Source organism: Rhinoderma darwinii, chromosome 3, assembly GCF_050947455.1.
Source record: "Rhinoderma darwinii isolate aRhiDar2 chromosome 3, aRhiDar2.hap1, whole genome shotgun sequence".
NCBI classification, from domain to species: domain Eukaryota; kingdom Metazoa; phylum Chordata; class Amphibia; order Anura; family Rhinodermatidae; genus Rhinoderma; species Rhinoderma darwinii.
The window spans coordinates 112387978-112404879 of NC_134689.1; the positions used below are offsets into that span (position 1 = coordinate 112387978).

Below are 16902 nucleotides of genomic sequence, written 5' to 3' on the forward strand. Positions count from 1 at the left end.
ATGCCGGTGAGGCAGCTGGTGACTGATGTGTATATGCTGAACATATACACCGTGCAGTATAAGCAGCCACGCTTCTTGACTACCTCAGCGTGTATACACCGTTGCTTCTGGGCCGTATATTTGTCACGTAAAAAGGCCAGCAGGGGGTGTACAAAAAGTCCTCACATCGACTAAGGGAACTTCGATGTGCGATTGTGTACAGCGCCCCCTACTGTTGCCGCAGGATTACACTGCACACAATGGCTTCCCTGTGTATTCGCTCTCGGCAGCAGCACAGCGATCCTTTCAGCCATTTTCTCCGGCTCTCATGTTTCCCATAATATTCTAAGTGTCCCCAGCCTGTACATTTATAATATATTTGAATTCAATCTTGACACTACGTAGCCATCAATCATCCTAATCTTAGACTTTTTCAGTCAGTCTTGGCTCTGCAGCTGGAAGCCATAGTTCTGCCATAACACTTACCCAATGTTAAGTACCCCGGCTCTGTTATTTGTGTACTGCCCCCAGTGCCTGCCTTGCAGTATTACCCCTCCCCCACCACCATACTGCTCTCACACAAACCCTAGCAGTCTAGCCTCCTGACGAGCTTTCTCCCCAACTACCCCATCAGCCTCCTGACTGCAGCCTCCCCTCCCCCACGCAGGCTCCGCACGCTTCCCGTTCTATTGCAGGATAGTAGCAGTGGCCGCTGCGTGCTGAGCGGCGGGGGGAGGTAATGCAGACTGCCGCGGGCTCCGGGCCTAGCGCTGTGTGATGAGGGGCAGGCGCACGGTAAGGCCGGGGCAAACATCTCCATCCACCATTTGTGTGTACGGGCGCACTGCACCGGGGGGACCTGTATCATACAGAAGAGGTGCTGGGTTGCACGGAGACGCTTCCCCGCTATCCTGCATGCTTCCCGGCTCTCCATTTGTGTGTGTGTGTTTGGCGGTTACACGTTAGTGCATGCATTCTACACGTAACCTGCATGGGGGACAAAGCCGGTGCACGGGATTAACCCATGAGGCGCTTTGTAAGAAACTTGTGCAGTGTTGTATGTTCTACCCTGACCTGTGTTCACATGGTGTGAGGCGGCACAGCTTTTTTAATGTAATATCCCCGGCATATCGTGCTGCCCCCTCCACCCTATTCACTCCACGGCTGGGGAGGAACTGAGGCTGTGTGCTCACCGGCAGAGCCTCACATTGCCTGCTCATGTAGGCCGCCGCTGCTGGCTGCCATTTTGGCTAGAGGACGTGATTGCACTTGGTAGGTGATTGTTCAGCCTCCGTGTCTATCAGGGCATGTTGCAGCCTTTGTATTGGATGTGTCCAGTCTTCCATTGTTTATTATTACCAGTGCTGCTTTGTGTTTGATTGAATGTGTTTTGTATTTTGTCTAGGTTAATGCCTGCACAGGATGGATGAAGCCTGTGATCTAGGCAGGCTCAGCAGTGCACCTGGCTATTACAACTCCCTAGACCCAAATGCCCCATATAAAAGGTGTTTGGGTGAGAGGAACCACGAGCCACGCAATAGATGCAGCGTGCCATTGACGTCAACGCTGCAAAATAATACTCCAGGTTATGGGCAGGATTCCTCTTCCCATTACATTCCTCTACGAAGGCTCCAAGACATCGCCTCCATGATGGATCTAGAAGGCCTGAACGGATCACATGATATGGAAAGATCCGAGCCAAATTCTCCATCTTACTTTTACAATCATAGTGAGCTGGCTATCCAACCCACCAGAACTGATCCTAACCACTGCTACTCCTCTGATGGCTCTATAAAGATCAATAGACCTTTAAAAAATGGAATTCACCCTCTTGATTCTTATCGGCACATGGACTCTGAATACAGCATGGACCATCTCAATTATAATCTAGATGGATCAGGATTTGGTGTGGATCTGCCAGTGTATGGACAACAGCCGTCAGTGGTAGAAAGTATTGGGGAGACTGCTTCCAAAATGAATGCCCCTTCAAGCTTTGATACAGAATTAGAGGATCTAGTTCCCTTAGATTGGGGGGATGATGCGGAGAATCCAATTCAAAGTAAGGATGTAGAAAGAGAAACCTCTTTTTTAGCAATGATTCAAGATCCAGAGATTACCAATGGAGCTCATGCCAGTACAATGCCCGATGATATCTTAGCTCCCACACAGTTGGATGGTAAACTCGGTGGCCTTAGTCCACTTTCTTTGATGCACACAGGAGAGGAATCAATGTCTCTAGATGAAGACTCTGAAGGAAATCATGAACTTTCTCCTGGCTCCTTGGAATTGCAAGATGTAAGCATTTTTTATTTTTATTTTGGGAGGGTTTAAAGGGTTGCCTGGTGGAACATGGCATCGTTGGCAAAAACATGTTCAAAACATTTCAAACTAAACGGGTTGTCTCCCTCCTGCGCTATGGGAGCCGCCGATCAGCTGGTTGTCAAAGCTACTGGCAAACGGACGATTTTGCTGGTGAAGATTCAGCTGGTTATTTTCAGTATAAGGCTATGTTCACACAGTTTTTTTTGCAGGCGGAATTTCTGCCTCAAAATTCCGTTTGGAAGTTTGGGGGAGATTTTCCTTTCCCTGCACGCCAATTTTTCGCGGCGTCTTTTGCCCGCTGCCATTGACCGCCGCGGGCATAAAACGCTGCGAAATACGCTTTCTCTGCCTCCCATTGAAGTCAATGGGAGGTCAGAGGCGTAACCACGCGAAGATAGGGCATGTCCCTTCTTTCTCCCGCGAGGCGGTTTTATCGCTCGCGGGAGAAAACAGCCCCCGCCTCCCATTGAAATAAAAAAACTCCCTGTGAACATAGCCTAAGGGTGCAGTTACGTGGCAGATTTTGTTGCAGAATTTTTTTGCGACTAAAAATCGCTTTCATTCATCTGATTGCTGTGGTTTCCGCATCAGGTGCATGGATTTCTGCAAGTTCCATTCCCATCTCTGTAACGTCAATATGTTCTAATAGGGCATGTGGACGGTTTTATAACCATTTGAGTTGTTAAACCGATGCGTATGTATTATGACGGTAGAACGTCATTCTCCTGATTAGCTAATGGTGACCTAGAGGTGTATTATCACATGCAGGTAGGCAAATCTTCATGCAAATTTCTGCTGTTTTTGGCCGCCCGCTAATCACAAGTGAAACGGGTTAACAATTTTAACATCTGTAAGGCTGGGTTCACACAGTTTTTTGCAGGCGAAAAATCTGCCTCAAAATTCCGTTTGGAACTTTGAGGCAGATCTTGCTCTTCCTGCACGCCAATTTTTGCGGCGTTTTTCGCCTGACGCCATTGAGCGCCACGGGCAAATAACACTGCAAAATCTGCCTCCCATTGATGTCAATGTGAGGTCAGAGGCGTAAACGGCCAAAGATAGGGCATGTCCCTTCTTTTTTCCCGCGAGATGGTTATTACGCTCGCGGGGAAAAACGCCTCCGCCTCCCATTGAAATCAATGGGAGGCATTTTCGTCCGTTTTTTTGGCACGTTTTCTGCGTAAAAAAAACTAGTCCAAAAACTTAGTGTGAACTCCCCCTAATTATCGTGCAAAGAAATAACACGAAAAATGTTGTGTGCCGCGCAAACTGTGCGTTATAATATCCGTGCTTACTAGCACATACGTATACACCAAAAAGGTTCAATGTCATTGTTTTTCATTCTCTCAATTTAGAAGAGTTTTAAAGAGGCTCTGTCACCAGATTTTGCAACCCTATCTCCTATTGCAGCAGATCGGCGCTGCAATGTAGATAAGAGTAACGTTTTTTTTTTTTAAAAAACGAGCATTTTTGGCCAAGTTATGACCATTTTTATATTTATGCAAATGAGGCTTTCTAAAGTCCAACTGGGTGTGTATTATGTGTGTTACATCGGGGCGTTTTTACTTCTTTTACTAGCTGGGCGTTCTGACGAGAAGTATCATCCACTTCTCTTCACAATGCCCAGCTTCTGGCAGTGCAGACACACAGCGTGTTCTCGAGAGATCACGCTGTGACGTCACTTCCTGCCCCAGGTCCTACATCGTGTCGGACCAGCGAGGACACATCGGCACCAGAGGCTACATTTGATTCTGCAGCAGCATCGGCGTTTGCAGGTAAGTCGATGTAGCTACGTACCTGCAAACGCTGATGCTGCTGCAGAATCAACTGTAGCCTCTGGTGCCGATGTGTCCTCGCTCGTTCGACACGATGCAGGACCTGGGGCAGGAAGTGACGTCACAGCGTGATCTCTCGAGAACACGCTGTGTGTCTGCACTGCCAGAAGCTGGGCGTTCTGAAGAGAAGTGGATGATGCTGATTCGTCAGCATCATACACTTCTATTCACAACGCCCAGCTAGTAAAAGAAGTAAAAACGCCCCGATGTACGCACATAATACACGCCCAGTTGTACTTTAACTTTAAACACGCCCAGTTGTACTTTAGAAAGCCTCATTTGCATAAATATAAAAATGGTCATAAATTGGCCAAAAATGCTCGTTTTAAAAAACAAACAAATGTTACTCTTATCTACATTGCAGCGCCGATCTGCTGCAATAGGAGATAGGGGTTGCAAAATCTGGTGACAGAGCCTCTTTAAGCTCGTGAAATTTTCTTGTTAGTGTTTTCATGGTCTTACGTAGGCCTTGTTCACACAGTTCAAATTTGCTGTAAATGGTACATGTCATGTTTTTTTTTTTATCGCCAAAACCAGGAACGGAATTTAAACAATAAGGCTGGATTCACACGAGCACATTACGTCCGTAATGGACGGAACGTATTTCGGCTGCAAGTTCCGGACCGAACACACTGCAGGGAGCCGGGCTCCTAGCATCATAGTTATGTACGATGCTAGGAGTCCCTGCCTCTCTGCAGGACAACTGTCCCTTACTGTAATCATGTTTTCAGTACGCGACAGTAGTTCCATGGAGAGGCAGGGACTCCTAGCATCGTACATAACTATGATGCTAGGAGCCCGGCTCCCTGCAGTGTGTTCGGTCCGGGACTTGCAGCCGAAATACGTTCCGTCCATTACGGACGTTAATGTGGTCGTGTGAATCCAGCCTAAAGGGTATATAAAGTAAGGCCTTAAAGTATTTCCTCTTCTGGATCCAATTCCGGTTTTGATGTAAAAAAAAATCCATGCAAAATTTGCGTCAAATCTTGTGCCCCATTGTTAATCAGGTTCACAGCACGTGTGTGGCATAATTTGACTTCTGTTGGCTTTTGCCATGGTGGTAAATGGAATGCTAGAAAATGAGAATTTACATAATAGAAATCTTTCCAACTGCAGCAGAAAAACCTTCCCAAAGAAGTCTGTTTGGCTAAGTATGCTGTGATCTTCAAGCTGAAAGGGCACATGCTGCGAAGAGCCTTCTCTTACTGCAGCTCATTTGGCTCTCTCTATATCTATCGCAATTACCTAAAATTTTTCTCACGTGATTTTATTTTTAAGGATATGTTCACACTTGCATCGTGGTTTCTGTTTACCGACTGTCCCCATTGACTGGAAAAATAAGTCTCCAATTTAAGAACACTCAGCAGCAGTGTAAAGCATGAGGGAGGGGTAGACTAGCAGTCTTAGCAAGTGATGGGATAGGATGTGCGTATATGGTTCCCTTCATTTATGGCATATCTACCTCTGGGACCCACACCTATCTCTAGACTGGGGCCCCCTTACCCTCCTCCTACCTTGTCTGGCTCCCGCTGCTCTCCAGCCACTGTCTGGCGAGGTGGTTGGGAGTTAAAGAGTCTCTGTCACCACATTATAAGTGGCCTATATTGTACATGATGTGATCGGCGCTGTAATGTAGATCACAGTAGTGTTTTTTTATTTAGAACGATCATTTTTGACGTAGTTATGACCTATTTTAGCTTTATGCTAATGAGTTTCTTAATGGACAACTGGGCTATATCGCTATGTGCAGCCACATAAACACACTATAACGCTACTCATGTGTCATGACAATGAATATACATTCCCTCCAGCCAGGACATGTGTATTCAGAATCCTGACACTACACTAATACAATCCCGAAACTAGAGCACAGCAAGCGTAATCTTGTTTGGAATGACTGTTTACAGCGTAATTTCGTGAGATTACGCTTGCTGTGCTGTAGTCTCGGGATTGTATTAGTGTAGTGTCAGGATTCTGAATAGACATCACGTCCTGGCTGGAGGTAATGTATATTCATTATCAGGACACTGCAGTAATGTTAGTGTGTGTATGTGGCTGCACATAGTGATATAGCTAAAGCGCTATGTGCAGAGTAAATGAATGGAGAGAAGTGTATGACGCGGATTGGTCAGCGCCATACGCTTCTCTCCACAACGCCCACATGGTCATTTAGTAAAACACGCCCAGTTGGGCATTAAGAAAGTCATTAGCATAAATCTAATATAGGTCATAACTCTGTCAAAATTGATCGTTTTTCTAAATAAAAAACACTGCTGTAATCTACATTACAGCGCCGATCACATCATGTACAATATAGTGGTGGCACTTAATGTGGTGACAGAGCCTCTTCAAATGCCGTGGTCGCTATTGATCGCATCTGTGGGTAAATGGACGAAATTGGAGTTGTCCCTAAACACGTAATATACAGTTGGTACCCACTCCATAAATACCTTGGAAATTAGATGAAAAATCTGCAGCGCTGTGCAGTATAATGCAAGAGAGTTTTTACAAAACCCTATTCACATTCTGCAGAAAACTTTCTCCTAGATTTTCAAATCTGCAGCATGTCTACCACTTTACAAAGCATTAGTGAGGCCTCATCTAGAATATGCAGTTCAGTTCTGGGCTCCAGTTCATAGAAAGGATGCCCTGGAGTTAGAAAAAATACAAAGAAGAGCAACAAAGCTAATAAGGAGAATCTAAGTTATGAGGAAAGATTTAAAAGAATTAAACATATTTAGCCTTGAAAAGAGACGACTAAGGGGGGGACATGTTTAACTTATATAAATTGCACATACAAAAAATATGGTGAAATCCTGTTCCATGTAAAACCCCCTCAAAAAACAAGGGGGCACTCCCTCCGTCTGGAGAAAAAAAGATTCAACCTGGAGAGGCGACAAGTCTTCTTTACTGTGATGAATCTATGTAATAGTGTTATGCCAGAGCTGGTCATAGCAGGGACAGGAGATGGCTTTAAAAAAGGCTTAGATAATTTCCTAGAACGAAAAAATATTAGCTTCTATGTGTATAAATTTTTCCCGTCCCTTGGTTGAACTTGATCGACATGTGTCTTTTCAACCGTTGTAACTGTCTTTATCTTGCAGATTTCACCATTTCAATGCAGAGGGTGAAATCTGGTGCATCATCTGCATGTAAAGGCCGTGTAACGTGCATAGTGATCAGCCGACAAACGCTTGTATGGTGGCTGATAGGATCTTCTATGCATTTAAATCATTGGTTGTCAGCAGCACATCTTCCCATGACAATGAGGCTGGGTTCACACGACCTATTTTCAGGCGTAAACGAGGCGTATTATGCCTCATTTTACGCCTGAAAATAGGGCTACAATACGTCGGCAAACATCTGCCCATTCATTTGAATGGGTTTGCCGACGTATTGTGCAGACGACCTGTAATTCAGCCTGGACGTCATGTGTACTCAGAATCCTGACACTTCTGACTCTTTTTTTGTGAGATTCCGGCGAGTGAAACCAAATCTCGCGAGATTACGGAGCTAAACGAGATTTGGTTTCACTTGCCGGAATCTCACAAAAAAGAGTCAGAAGTGTCAGGATTCTGAGTACACATGACGTCCAGGCTGGATTTCATGTGTATTCATTATCAGGACACTGTAGTAATGTTAGGGTTTGTGTATGAGGCTGTACATAGCGATATATCTATATCGCTAGTGCAGTGTAAATGAATGGAGAGGAGTGCATGATGCCGATTGGTCAGCGTCATGCACTCCTCTGTACAACGCCCACTTGGTCGAAAGTAAAAGTACGCCCACTTGGGCATTAAGAAAGCTCATTAGCATAAACCAAAATCGCTCCTAACGTTGTGAAAAAAGATAGTTTTAAAAAAAAATAAAAAGCATTACTGTCACCTACATTACAGCGCCGATCTCCTTATATAGGAGATAGGGCACTTATAATGTGGTGACAGTCTCTTTAACCTCGTCTCTCTGCTGTTAACCCTTTGAATGCCAAGATCAAAGCTGATCACCGCATTCAAAAGGAAGGGTGGGATCCCCCTTTGATCGCGTCACAGGGAATCTCTGTGACACACTCGATGGCCATACCTTGTATGCTCAGGCAGCCCAGGGTCCATTGAAGGACCCCAGGCCTGTCTGACCATATTTCCTATTAGGGCATACTTATTTCCAGTACATTAAACTTGAAAATCCCCTTATGGGATTAAAAAGTAAAGTTAATAAAAATATAAAGTAATGTTAAATAAAAAAAATCTGTAAAAACAAAACACACAAATGCAAATTTTTTACCATTAATAAACTTTGCGAAATATTCCCAAAACACAAAATACACCTATTTGGTATCACCAAGACCGTAACCATCTGCACAACAAATGTATAGCGTTATTTGTGATTCGTGCATGCTGTTAAAAATAAATAAATAATAAGTAAATAAACTGCAGTGGAACTGCTCTTTTGTTTTTCTTCATTTTTGTCTAAATAAAAATTGATCTAAATTAAACGATAATGTAAATATAACAAAAAATGGCACCCACATAAAGTACAAATTGTCCTGCAAAAAAAGTCTCATACAGCTACATCTGTCCTCGAGGCTAAAATTGTTGATGTCCTTAAATGCTATGTACACCTTTTGAAATCGTGTGGGTTTTTTTTTTACTAAAAATGTATAGCCGTGTGTTTGGTGTAACTTTTTTTACTAAAAATTATTTTAACTTTTTGAGATAAAGTTGCTTTGTATCCTGTATACAGAGCAGTTGTATCTTGCACGGAGACCTAAATCCGGCAGGTCAGTGGCACTGACTGGTTTAGTGACAGCGGGTTCTGCGTGTCTCTGACATGGAGGATCCACCTGTTTTATCGATCACATCTAAGGCGTCCACATATCCGTTAGTCTATTCTGACGTTCTGACTGACGCAACTGACAGTCGACGGCCCTATTGATTCCGTCAAAACAACGGTGACAAACAGAAGCCTTTAGCAACGTTTCTGTCACCATTGAGATCAATGGTGAGGGAAACGGAAGCTAAGGTTTCAGTTTGCCGTTCCGTTGAGGGCTTAACCCAACGGAAACCTCAACGGAAGTGCAATGCTGATGTGAACAGGCCCTTACTTTGTTTGCAATTGTGGGTTGATTTTCGTGCCCTTGTTTAACCTAATCTAAACTTTTCATCTAGGGCTTTGCAGATAATGCTTTTTTTCTTTTCTTTTTATCGCTCTCCCTCTCTAGCGACAACCAAGGGGAAAAAGATCTTCCCCCATATTTGAAGAAGGGGATGTTGTATGGGCAAAGTTCAGTCGGCGCCCATGGTGGCCATGCAGGATTTGTGCCGATTCGCAACAAGACGTCAACGGTAAGGGGGAAAGTGTCTACACAATTTTATTCTGATCTATTTTGAGTATATTTCCTATTGGCTTCATTGTTTTCACTCCATATACGTGGTTCTCTTTTCAGTTTTACACTTGTACCACTATGAACTTCTAGCATCTGTATATTAGTTGTATCCTCAACTTGCTACCCTTGCTTCAGCATTTGACATTCTGTGTTGGCTCAGATATTGGCAGGGTGACATGTTATTGCAGCTATTTATTTTTTATTTTTTTGAAAGGCTTAACCCCTTCCCGCACCTTGGCGTAACTGTACGTCCAGATAAGCAGTAACTTCGCGCACCTGGGCGTACAGTTACGTCCGCGCTTTAAAAGTTAACCGCCGCGCGGCGCTACACCGCAGCGGCGGTTAACTGTGCAGGGTGTCAGCCCTGCTCTCCCCGTTGCCGATCAGCGGCCTGTCGCCGCTGAAATCGGCAATTAACCCCTTCGATGCGGTGGTCGATTGCGATCACCACATCGAAGAGGTTTACAGTGGATCGGCAGCCCCCCACATGTATTTGCGGGGGCTGGCGATCCTTATCATGGCAACCAGAGGCCAGACAATGACCTCCGGGTTGCCATGTACGGAAGCCTCGGAGGATCAGCCTCCGGCCGTTCCTCCTCTGCTTCCTGTCAGTGTGACAGTTACGTCACAATGACAGTTAGAACACATTACACTACGTGTGTAGTGTAATGTGTTCCAGCAGCGATCAGAGCTCCAGTCTAAGTGTCCCCTAGTGGGACAAGTAAAAAAAGATAATAAAAATGTTTTGAAAAAGTGTAAAAATCAAAGTTAGAAGTGACATAAACAAAGAATGCTTTTTTTCCTATAATAAGTCTTTTATTATAGGGAAAAAATTAACACGTTAAAAAAAGTACACATATTTGGTATCGCCGCGTTCGTAACGACCCCAACTATAAAACTGTAATATTATTTTTCCCGCACGGTGAACACAGCGAAAAAAATAAACGAAAAACAGTGCCCGAATCACAATTTTTTGGTTACTAACCCTCCCAAAATATACAATAAAAAGTGATCAAAAAGTCGCATGTACGCCAAAATGGTACCAATACAAACTACAACCCGTCCCACAAAAAAACAAGCCCTTACACCGCTTTTTTGACTGAAAAATAAAAACGTTATGGCTCTAAGAATATGGTGACACAAAAATTAATTTATTTTATAAATAAGTGATTTTATTGCACAAACGCTGAAAAACATAAAAAAATTATATACATCTGGTATCGCCGTAATCGTACCGACCCGCAGAATAAAGTATAATGGTCATTTATAGCCCAGGGTGAAGGCCATAAAAAAAACAAATAAAAAACATTGTCAGAATTGATGGTTTTTGGTCACCTTGCTTGCCAAAAAATGGAATAAAACGTGATCAAAAAAATTTCTGGTACCCCAAAATGGTACCAATGAAAACTACAGATTGTCCCGCAAAGAATAAACCCTCACACGGCTCCGGTGGAGAAAAAATAAAACCGTTCTGGCTCTCAGAATATGGCGATGCAAAATGTGCAGAGTGTTCCAAAAGCAGATAAGATCGGGCACCATTTATAAGTGCGACACCGTCCACATATCTGCGGATTATTATTTATTTACTGCATTATTATACTCTCTTATTATACCAACTACCAAGCAAACTCTGTGCCCCAAAAGCCAAATGGCGTCCCTCCCTTCTGAGCCCTGCAGCGTGCCTAAACACCAATTTACGTCCACAGATATGGCATCGCCATACCCGGGAGAACCCGGTTAATATTTTGAGTTATTTGTCTTCAGTGGCACAAACTGGGCATAACATATAGTGCACTAAAATGGCATATGAGTGGAAAATTGTAATTTTCACTCCGCACCATGCGCTGCGCATTAACCCCTGCGCGCACCATGACATAGCATGTCTTAGTGTGGGGGGTGATGTATGGAGCGTCTCACGTAAAAAATAAAGAATTTAAATAATAAATAATAATAAAAAGTGCTCAAAAAGTTGTATGTACCAAAAAGTTGCACCAATAAAAACGACCGCTCGTCCCTCAATAAATAAGCCCTCACACCGCTCTATTGACTGAAAAATAAAAAAGTTGTGGCTCTTGGAACGCGGGGAGGAAAAAACTAAGAAGGAAAAGAAAAAAATGGATCACTCCAGAAAGGGTTAATTACTTTCTAAAGAAAAACCATTTATGACCACACGTGGGGTATTGCATTACTCGGGAGAAATTGCTTTACAAATGTTGGGGTGCTTTTACCCCCTTTATCCTTTGTAAAATTGAAAAAAATGCAACATTTTAGTGGAAGAAATTTTGATATTCATTTTCACGGCCTAATTCTAATAAATCCTGCAAAAGACTTGTGGGGTCTAAATGCCCACTATATCCCTAGATAGATTCTTTAAGTGGTGTAATTTCCACTTTTGGGGGGTTTCCCCTGTTTTGGCCTCTCAGGGGCTTTGCAAATGCGACATGGCACCCAAAAACCATTTCAGCTAAATTTGAGCTCCAGAAGCCAAATAGCGCTCCTTCCCTTCTAAGCCCTGCTGTGGGTCCAAACAGCAGTTTATTACTACATATGGCATATTTCCATAATCGGGAGAAATTGTTTTACAAATGTTGGGGTGCTTTTTCTCCTTTATTCCTTGTAAAAATTCGATTTTTACCTTTACAGAATAATTCCAATGAATTCAGCAAAACAACCGTGTGGTCAAAATGCTAACTTTATCCCTAGAAAAATTCCTTGAAGGGTGTAGTTTCCAAAATGGGGTCACTTTCCGGGGGTTTCCACTATTTTGTTCCCTCCAGTGCATTTCAAACGTGACATGGCACTGAAAACGATACCAGCAAAATCAGAATTTCAAAATCCAAATGGTGCTCCTTTCCTTCTGAGTCCTGCTGTGGGTCCAAACAGCAGTTTATTACCACATATGGGGTATTGCTATAATCAGGAGAAATTGCTTTACATATGTTGGGGTGTTTTTTCTCTTTTATACCTTGAAAAAATTAAAAATTTCTACGTTTTTTCAGAAAAAAGTAGATTTTCATCTTCACAAACTAATTCAAATAAATTTAGCAAAAAAACTGTGGGTTCAAAATGCTAACTATACCCCTAGATAAATTCCCTGAGGGGTGTAGTTTCCAAAATGAGGTCACTTTTGGGGGTCTTTATTGTTTTGGCCCCACAAGACCTCTTCAAACCTGACATGGTACCTAAAATATATGCTAAAAAAAGAAGGCCCCAAAATCCACTAGGTGCTCCTTTGCTTCTGAGGCCGGTGTTTCAGTCCATGACCGAACTAGGGCCACATGTGGGGTATTTCTAAAAACTGCAGAATCTGGGCAATAAATAATAAGTTACATTTTTTGGGAAAAACCTTCTGTGGTACAGAAAAAAATGTATTACAAATGAATTTTGTATAAAAAAAATGAAATTTGTAGCTTTCACCTCTACTTTGCTTTAATTCCTGTGAAACGCCTAAAGGGTTAAAACACTTTCTGAATGCTGTTTTGAATACTTTGAGGGGTGCAGGTTTCAAAATGGGGTGATTTATGGGGACTTTCTAATATCTAAGACTCTCAAAGCCACTTCAGAACTGAACTTGTCCTTGTAAAAATCGCCTTTTGAAATTTTCTTGAAAATATGAGAAATCGCTGCTAAAGTTCTAAGCCTTGTAACGTCCTAGAAAAATAAAATAATGTTCAAAAAACGATGCCAAACGAAAGTAGACATGTGGGGGATGGTAACTAGTAACTATTTTGTGTGGTATTACTATCGGTTTTACAAGCAGATACATTTAAATTTAGAAAAATGCTAATTTTTGCAATTTTTCCCTAAATTTTGGTGTTTTTCACAATTAAATACTGAATCTATCGGGCAAATTTTGCCAGTAACATAAAGTCCAATGTGTCACGAGAAAACAATCTCAGAATCGCTTGGATAGGTAAAAGCATTCCGGAGTTATTACCACATAAAGTGACACATGTCAGATTTTAAAAATCTGCTTCGTCCTGAAGGCCAAAACAGGCTCAGTCCTGAAGGGGTTAATGTATGTTTATGAGAATAAACAAAAACACACCAGGCACTCATTGCCAATCAAGTTTATGAAGGCTAACATTAAAAAACTATCTGCAGTCATTTAACCCCCCACCAGCCACTCTAGGCTACGTACACTCTGATTCAGATATCACGTAGCTTCATCCACCTGTCAAATTTCTGAGGGCATTTTCTATTCATGTAAAGCAAATTATTCAATGGAACGTAAGAATTTCCAGTTGTTCACCGTTGAGAAAGGCTAGGCTGATCTTCTGACTTCCGTGCCATTTCCTGGCAGAAAACAGTACCAGTCGAAAGAATAGCTTATTATATAACACTTGTACAATGTCATCTATGATTCCCCAGAGGCAAACCTGTGGTGAGATTACTTTAGGAAATTGTACGATTCCTCTATCTCCTCTCAATCAGTATCAGATCATTTTTCGCATGCTACCTCAAAGCACTTAAAGGGGTTTTCTCATCAGAGACATTTGACATAAATGTCAGATGCGGGTCTCACCACTGGGACCCGCACCGATCTCTAGAACGTGGCCCCCTAAACCCCGTTCTACTGCTGTGTTGTGGCTGACACGTGATTCCTGACCATGAATTGCGGAAATCGCGTATCTTGCTGAGCTACTGTTTCTGTACGTCCCATAGAACTGGATGGTAGTTACAGAAACCGCGTTGCTCGCATGCTACACTGCTCCCGTAACTGCCATTCACTACTATGGAACTGCAAGAAAATAGATCATATTCGGAGTTGCCAAGCCACCAGGGGATTTTGTCCCCTGCAGTGTATGGAGTGATTCCAGTGCCACAAAAAGGTTTTTAGAACCAGGTCATGTTTATAGAAGAAGGATCTAGGTATCGATACTAGAAAGGCATGAAACACAAAGGAGCTTGGGAAGAAACACCATTTTAAATATGTTGAATTGACCTAGTTAAGTTAGTAGAAGGGAAGTCCACCTTAGAGTAGTCTCCGCTTTATCTAGAATAGGAATGACATTCAAGTCTAAATACGGTCATATCCACAGAGAGCTGAATCCCTAGATATTTAAATTTGTGTTGCTGCTAGTAAAGGAAAATTAGAAGGGAGTAAGAGCCCAAGGGGAAGATCACCGATTTTAGCCAAATTTCTATGGGTGCTTGGGGTGATTATCTTGCTGAGACGTCCTAGCTAGGCCAAGTGTCAGGCTTGTGGCAGAGGCAGTCTGATTTTGGGCTAAAATTTTCTGGTATTTAGTGGAATCCATTAGGCCGTTGATTTTCACAAGAGTCCCTGGACCACTAGCTGCAAAACGGCCCCAAAGCATCAATCGTCCACCCCCATATTTGACATTAGGTATCAGGTACTTTTCTTTGTATGCAGACCCTTTTTTTTTTTGCCAAACTTGTGACGATGGTGTGCATGATGTCCACTCCTTTTCCCTTTTGACTGCATCACATGTTTTCATTTATAGTTACATTTTTTTTCTCGAGTTCTTCAAAAATGGACACGGTGGATTTTGAAATTTAAATATCTGAACTAAACCTATTTTTGGGTTTCTCTTGGTCTCATGAACATACTGCCCCTACGTGCAGCGAGGATGGTATATGTCTTTTTTTTCTTTTTTTTTTTTAATTTTCAATTGTTCCATACTCTTGAAGCTTTTTTTTTTTTTGTCTTCATTGTGCATCTCCTTTTATAATTTCCTATGGTTTCTTTCTCATTTGAGTTAACAGCTCTTTCTGTTGATGAATTCGTATTTCTTTTATTTAAAATATTACGGAAGGCCAATAAGTTACAGAAGAAAAATTTGTCTTAGACTCGGGATAACATAACAAAAGAGTTATAAGCGAGATATTCATGGGAAGTACCAAGGTTTATCTTGAAACTACCCATACACATCAGATTCATGATGGTGCAACTTACTATTCATTGGTGTGGCTGAATATTGAGCTTTTGGATTGACATCAGATTGGTTCGAGATATTTGTTTGATTCTCCAGGTCTTTTTTACCAGCCTTAGCCGGATAGTGGTTTAAGAGGATCTGTCACAAGTTTAGTAATGCCCAATCTCCTAGCTAATCTAATAGGCGCGGTCACACTGATAATTCTAGTGAAAATTGTGTCCCAAAAGGTTTATTATTTAAAAGTTATGAGCATTTTTTCTAAATATGCAAATGAGGCTATACTAGACCAGTGGGTGTCAACACCAGCGATTCTCCTGAGGTGGAGCTACCTCACAGCCTCTGTGAATGTCCTATCCGCATAAAGCTGCTTCACACAGTGTGAGAGACTGAGGCTGGAGGGAAGCGGGATCACTTCAAACAGCCATATATCTGGCTTTGGACCACCTAGAATAGTGGTTCTGGTGGCATATGAAAGATGTGATTCTAATCTTTCATATGCCACCAGGATGACCGCTAGCTGTGAAACAATTGGAGGTATCAGCAGTTGAAAACAGTCGGGAATGGAAGCTGTGTACTATATGATCACCCTGTGTTGCTGGGCTGGGAAGAGGAGAACTGTATGACGCTGATTTGACGGCGTCATACAGAAAACATGACACATCCCAGAGAGAAGTCACCTCATATTTGGCAAGTATAGACAAATTAGCATATTTAGAAAACGCACATAACTTTGCAAGTAATAAACGTTGTTTTTGAAAAAAAATTACTGTAGTTCTCCGCATCATAGCGCCTATTAGATTAGTTAGGGTATTAATAAACCGGTGACAGATCTTCTTTAACTTAAAGAGGCTCTGTCACCAGATTTTGCAACCCCTATCTGCTATTGCAGCAGATAGGCGCTGCAATGTAGATTACAGTAACGTTTTTATTTTTAAAAAACGAGCATTTTTGGCCAAGTTATGACCATTTTTGTAGTTATGCAAATGAGGCTTGCAAAAGTCCAAGTGGGCGTGTATTATGTGCGAACATCGGGGCGTTTTTAATACTTTTACTAGCTGGACGTTCTGATGAGAAGTATCATCCACTTCTCTTCAGAACGCCCAGCTTCTGCCAGATCACGCTGTGACGTCACTCACAGGTCCTGCATCGTGTCAGCCGAGCGAGGACACATCGGCACCAGAGGCTACAGATGATTCTGCAGCAGCATCGGCGTTAGCAGGTAAGTCGATGTAGCTACTTACCTGCTAACGCCGATGCTGCTGCAGAATCAACTGAAGCCTCTGGTGCCGATGTGTCCTCGCTCGTCTGACACGATGCAGGACCTGTGAGTGACGTCACAGCGTGATCTGGCAGAAGCTGGGCGTTCTGAAGAGAAGTGGATGATACTTCTCATCAGAACGCCCAGCTAGTAAAAGTATTAAAAACGCCCCGATGTACGCACATAATACACGCCCACTTGGACTTTTACTTTTAAACACACCCACTT

At 42.6% G+C, this 16902-nt stretch overlaps 1 protein-coding gene across 5 annotated transcripts in view; it reads left to right on the plus strand.

The window, feature by feature from the left end:
• Window positions 1-276: 276 nt before the first annotated feature.
• The window catches only part of NSD1 (nuclear receptor binding SET domain protein 1), a 97529-nt gene continuing 80903 nt past the window's right edge, over window positions 277-16902 (plus strand). For 2 of the 5 annotated variants that reach the window (XM_075856563.1, XM_075856564.1), the window contains exons 1-3: window positions 278-774; window positions 1385-2274; window positions 9352-9475. In XM_075856563.1, the coding sequence (XP_075712678.1) occupies window positions 1402-2274; window positions 9352-9475 (997 nt within the window). In that variant the 5' untranslated portion in view covers window positions 278-774; window positions 1385-1401. Of the gene's footprint in view, window positions 775-801; window positions 1252-1384; window positions 2275-9351; window positions 9476-16902 lie in introns of those variants that run through there. The other 3 variants (XM_075856560.1, XM_075856565.1, XM_075856562.1) reach the window with 3 other exon arrangements.